Genomic DNA, 5,081 nt, shown 5'->3' with positions numbered 1-5,081 from the left:
ATCTGGTTTCCATGGAGACGAGGAGGTCAAAAGGAGGTGGAGAGGGAGAGCTTGACATTTTCACTGCGGGAGCAGCCCGACTGGGAAGCTGATGAAAGCTTCACAATCATTAGAAACGCTGCAAATTACTGGAGTAAAAAGCTACCTGGACGCCACACGTCACCTGAACTGGACCTCGCAGCGGGGCCGGGATCACTCAGAGATCCGTTTTCACCCGAACGCCTCGTCTCGGCTTAGCCGCCGCTCAGTTTCTAACCCAGAAACTCCCATGCGGGATTTTTGCTCTTGATATTTTTTAGTTCTGATTTGTAAAGAGGTTTTATTTATACATGGATGCAGAGAGAGGAGGAGGAAGTTCATCTCCAACGTCTCCAACCAAACGGCCACATGGGGATCCAAAGAGGAGCAGCAAAAGCAAAGGAGGTGGATTAGCAGCGCTAGCTAGCAACGGATGGTTTCATCCAGGACGTGTAACTGTGGAACATCATCACGGACATTTAGCTGTTAGCGTGAAACTGTCATGCTAACATCAACTCTTGGATGATATGAATCGCAACAATATTTAGTTTCCTTTAGGGATTTTTTTTTTGTATTATTATTATTTGACGGATTAAATTAAACTTGCTAATTAGAAATTAAACCAAATTGTATAATTATTCCTCGCAAACATTACGAAGAAATGCTCCAATAAAAGCTGAGGTCGACTCAAATCTGTTAGCTTAAAGCTGCGTTTCATATGAAGTCATAGAAGAAGAAGAAGAGTTAGAACCGGAGCCTGAGAAAGGGCTGAGTCACTGGTTGCTATGGTGATTCCCTCCTTGGAACTGTAAATGGAGGGAGTTACTATAGCAACCGGTGACTCAGCATTTTCTGAGGTTCCGGTTCTTTCACACACACATATTTTTTTGGGGCTTAACACTGAAAATGGCACCAGAAAAACGTTCTGGAACCAGAACCTGGTGGCAGTTTTTAGCATTTATGTCCTCAGATGTGTGTTTTACGGCGTAGAGCTTTAACGCATAAAGTCCCACGGCGCTGGTGAAAACAGACAAACGGCCACGTTTAGGCGGGAACTGAAGACCCGAATGTGGAGATGAAATTATAGTTCGTGAAACTGAAAGTACGTGTTTCACAGAGTCAAAACCCCCCCGAGTGCTTTAGACATTAACGCTCTGTGAGCTCAGCAACAAAAAAAAATTAAAAAGTAATTAGACTTAAACTGTGTTTGTGTAAAAAGAGTCCAACTCTCTGTGACCCGTTTAAACGTTTTGAGCGTTTCTCTTGTGGAGGACGACAAAACGGCCAGGAGACCAAACTGGACCGGATTCAGCTTCAACTAAACCCTGTCATCAGACAAGAAACATGAATATTTAGCTTAACGTTCATTCAGTGACATGTAGCTGTTAGCCTGTTAGCCTGTTAGCTGGGTTAGCTAACCGGCTCGGTTGGTCCCTGAGCCTCCAGATTTACGTGACAGAGAAAGTTTTTGTCCATTATTAGACCCAAATGGAGGAGAAACAGAAGAAATGAAGCAAGTAGAGACAGAAAATCTGCGAATCGAAGAGCTGAAAGATAATTTAGTGACGACTTCCGCTGCTAAGCTAATGTGTGACGATGTTTATGTCTGCTAGAAAAAGAGACACAGATATGAAAATCAGATATAGATATTAAAGTTGCTGATATGGATGCTAACTGATATTTATTGATATTATTTATCTCGTGTAGATATTTCTCTACATTTTGACACCAGGTAAAAGTTTCACTGCGCTGCTAAAACAACAAGATGGACGTAAACATCAGTTGATATCAGCCCAGTTTTGGGTCTGATCCCTAAAAGTGAACGGTTGAAGAACATTGTGAGGAAAAGAAACATGTGAAGAGAACAGAGCCCTGAGGAACTCGTCACACCCTGGAAGAGATGGTTTCCATATTTTTTGCTGACGGGTCTCCGTGTTTGATTGGCAGCTCCAAGCTCCGCCCCCAAAGATCTGACGGTCATCAGTCGGGAAGGACGCCCTCGTGCCGTCCTCATCAGCTGGCAGCCGCCGATGGAGGCTAACGGACGGATCACAGGTCCAACAGCTGCTGACACACACACACACACACACACACACACACACACACACACACACACACACACACCTCTTCTTCCTTATTTCTTCCTCTGCTGGTAAATACTGGGAGCCAGAGACGTGAATAGTTTGGTCTCCTCATCGTTCCTGCTCTCCTCCTGAGGGCAGCTGGCGTCAGAGCAGTCCTGTTTGTTTGTAGCGAGCCGTTCTGCTCCCGGGGCGTATCGGTATCGGTCCGATAAGGACGAATCAAACGCCCCGGCGGGCCGCACAGGACATCCAGAACACGGTGAACTTTCTCATGCGTCTGCTTCCAAGCGACTTATTAAATCTGCTAACGTCTGGCAGGCTACATCCTGTACTACACCCTGGATAAGAACCTGCCCATCGACGACTGGGCGATGGAGGCCATCAGCGGCGACCGGCTGACCCACCAGGTCGTGGATCTGAACCTCGACACCGTTTACTACTTCAGGATTCAGGCCAAAAACGCCAAAGGAGTGGGACCTCTGTCGGAGCCGGTCCAGTTCAGGACGGCTAAAGGTGGGTCGGGTGTTAGCAGAGGCTGCAGTCGAGGTTTGATTCTTCCGTTTCTGACTCGTTTGTTTCTGCTGCTGTTCCAGTGGAGCTTCCAGACAAGATGGCCAACGACCAAGGTACGGTCCATCCCACCTGCAGACAGACTTACAATGTCTTAAATTAATTAAAAAACAGCTAGCTAATTAGCTAGCTAGCTAGCTTGTTTGAGTTTATTACCTGATGGCTGGGTGAAGGTTTTACATTTCTGTGGAAATATAAATCTTAAATTTCATTCAAAATGGTCTTAATAAATTCATGCATCTAAAATCAAGGTCTTAAAAAGTCTTAAATTGGTTTTAACAAGTAAGCTAACTTTTAATGTCGATCCCAGATTTTATGCTACATCAGAGAAAACTCGTTTTCTTATTCCTGGGCAGAATCACTGAAGTCATTGCTGTTTATAAGCTCCAGGAAACTTAGCGAGAGCATTTTTCAATCTTTAAATGCTTCGTCCTCTGATAGAAATCATTTTTGTTTGACCTAAAACAAGAGAAGTTTGGTCTGATTTAACTTCAGGGAGTCAGAAACAATGTGTGTATTGGAGAGATGACTAAAAACCAGACYAMACGACATTAAAGGKGCATTTTCTACATTCCTTCGTTTGGAGTAGCGCTGCAGCAGCATCACAGGAAACCATTCAGACAAACATAAAAACACTGACGGGAGGAGAGAGAAGCAGCTCCTCCGGTTCCTCTAATTCATCCAAACAACGTTGTTTCTGTGAATCGAAGCAAAAAAAAAAAAAAAAAAAAAAGCCCGCCTGCTAATTAAGCAACACAATAATTTATCCATTCAGAGGCAAAGAAGAAATAAAGGCTGTTTTTGAAACCATACTGGAGTTTATCTGTTGAACTCAGATGTAATTAAGGTTCCCTTCGCCGAGCTCATTCATCAACAAACACACAGCTTGGCGCTAATGAGCGTCTCGTCTGACATGAAGGCCGGGAATAAAAACGTCGTTTTCTAAACTGTAATGAGTTTCGGTATCGGTGCGAAGMAGAATCTGCGTCTGCTGYTGGCTGGACTGAAACCAGAGGCAGAGCGTCGTCATCGGCAGAGCTGGTTGTTTTACCAACGTTTAGCGCTTCGCCGCCCGGTTCGATGCTGAATCCGAAGGGAGAGCGGCTCGGCCGCTGYCCGGGCGAAATCAGCCAGATCAGGCTACCGATGTACGATATATCGGAATCAGACGATGTCTTWAACGTATCGGTATCGGACAYGAACAGACGAAGTGAAACGGCAAAGGATTATGGGAATTTTAACAGCAGGCAGAGAAGCRGATGTTAGCACCGTGGAGCTAAAAAAGGTAGAAAAATGTATATAAAAACAATAAATATCGGCCATATTAGTAGTATTAATATTGGTTATCGATATYGGCCCAGATTACCGATCGGTTCATCCTGAAGTTACTGCGTGAGACGAAGTTTACAAACACTTTGAGGTGAAATACTGGGTTTAGTTTCTGTTCAGCTGCCATCATTTCTAAATCCAGCCSGTTTTAAACCACCTGAAGGCTAAACCTTCCTGTTACTTACTGAAAGTGTTGCTCTCTCTCTCTCTATCTCGCAGCCTGAACCACAGAAAAGACGTTTTCTCTTCCAGTTTCCTCTGACTTTATTTGAAATACTTTACTGAGACCAAAAGTAAAGATTTGCTCCGGAAACTCAAAAGATTTCAGAACAATTTTTTTGTTTATTGTTAAAAAAAATTTACAATCGTGTTAAATTTACTTGCAGAAAAATCCTTTCTAATTCCTACAGTAAAATATTAATAAAATAATAAACCACACATATGTAAATCAGGACCATATTAAAAAATCTGTTTAGGTTTTTAAACCTATATTCTGATTTTTTTCAGATTTTATTTCTCTGAATTCCACAAATTACAATATAAAATGTTTATTTCACTCAAAACGTCTCTTTATTCATGACGAGTTAAAGAGTTCAGAAGAAAACATCATAGATTTAACAGAAACAATTTAATAATTTAGTGGGTTTTTCTTTAAATGAGCCTTAAAGCAGGTGGATCATGTGATTTTTAATAGAAACGTGTTTATTAATGCAGACAAAACCTTCAGACATTTCATCAGTTTTACATGGCAGGAGAATGTTTTGATAAATATTTATTTGATCCTTTCATCTCTCAGCAACACTTTGACCTGCCTGAGGCGTTTCCTGGTTCAGCTCAAAGGTTGTGGTTCCAGTTCTGGTTCTGGTTCTGGTTCGGTTCCGGTTCCGGTTCTGGTTCGGTTCCGGTTCCGGTTCTGGTTCATTTCAGCCTCATTTAAACAAAACGCTTCAACATCTGAGAGCTTTCTGAGCTGAAAGTGAAACCGGTGTAGGAATGATTTTAAAGAGCGCCGCCACTTTAAGTAACTGCAGGGAGCAGCGGCGCGAACGCTCATGTGAAAGTCGCTCAAGTGAAAGTCGC

At 42.9% G+C, this 5,081-nt stretch overlaps 1 protein-coding gene across 1 annotated transcript in view; it reads left to right on the top strand.

Annotated features, from left to right (window-relative positions):
- Positions 1 to 2,728, top strand: part of dcc (DCC netrin 1 receptor) — a gene marked incomplete at both ends in the record, with an annotated part of 106,776 nt that extends 104,048 nt beyond the window's left edge. Inside the window, 3 exons of the mRNA XM_017303225.1 lie at positions 1,966 to 2,073; positions 2,421 to 2,615; positions 2,696 to 2,728. Coding sequence (XP_017158714.1) covers positions 1,966 to 2,073; positions 2,421 to 2,615; positions 2,696 to 2,728 — 336 coding nt within the window. The remainder of the gene's footprint in view (positions 1 to 1,965; positions 2,074 to 2,420; positions 2,616 to 2,695) is intronic.
- Positions 2,729 to 5,081: the final 2,353 nt, after the last annotated feature.

Source organism: Poecilia reticulata, unplaced genomic scaffold (assembly GCF_000633615.1).
Source record: "Poecilia reticulata strain Guanapo unplaced genomic scaffold, Guppy_female_1.0+MT scaffold_219, whole genome shotgun sequence".
NCBI lineage: Eukaryota > Metazoa > Chordata > Actinopteri > Cyprinodontiformes > Poeciliidae > Poecilia > Poecilia reticulata.
The sequence above is the reverse complement of the archived record's forward strand: the minus strand, read 5'-3'. Positions and strand labels throughout refer to the sequence as shown.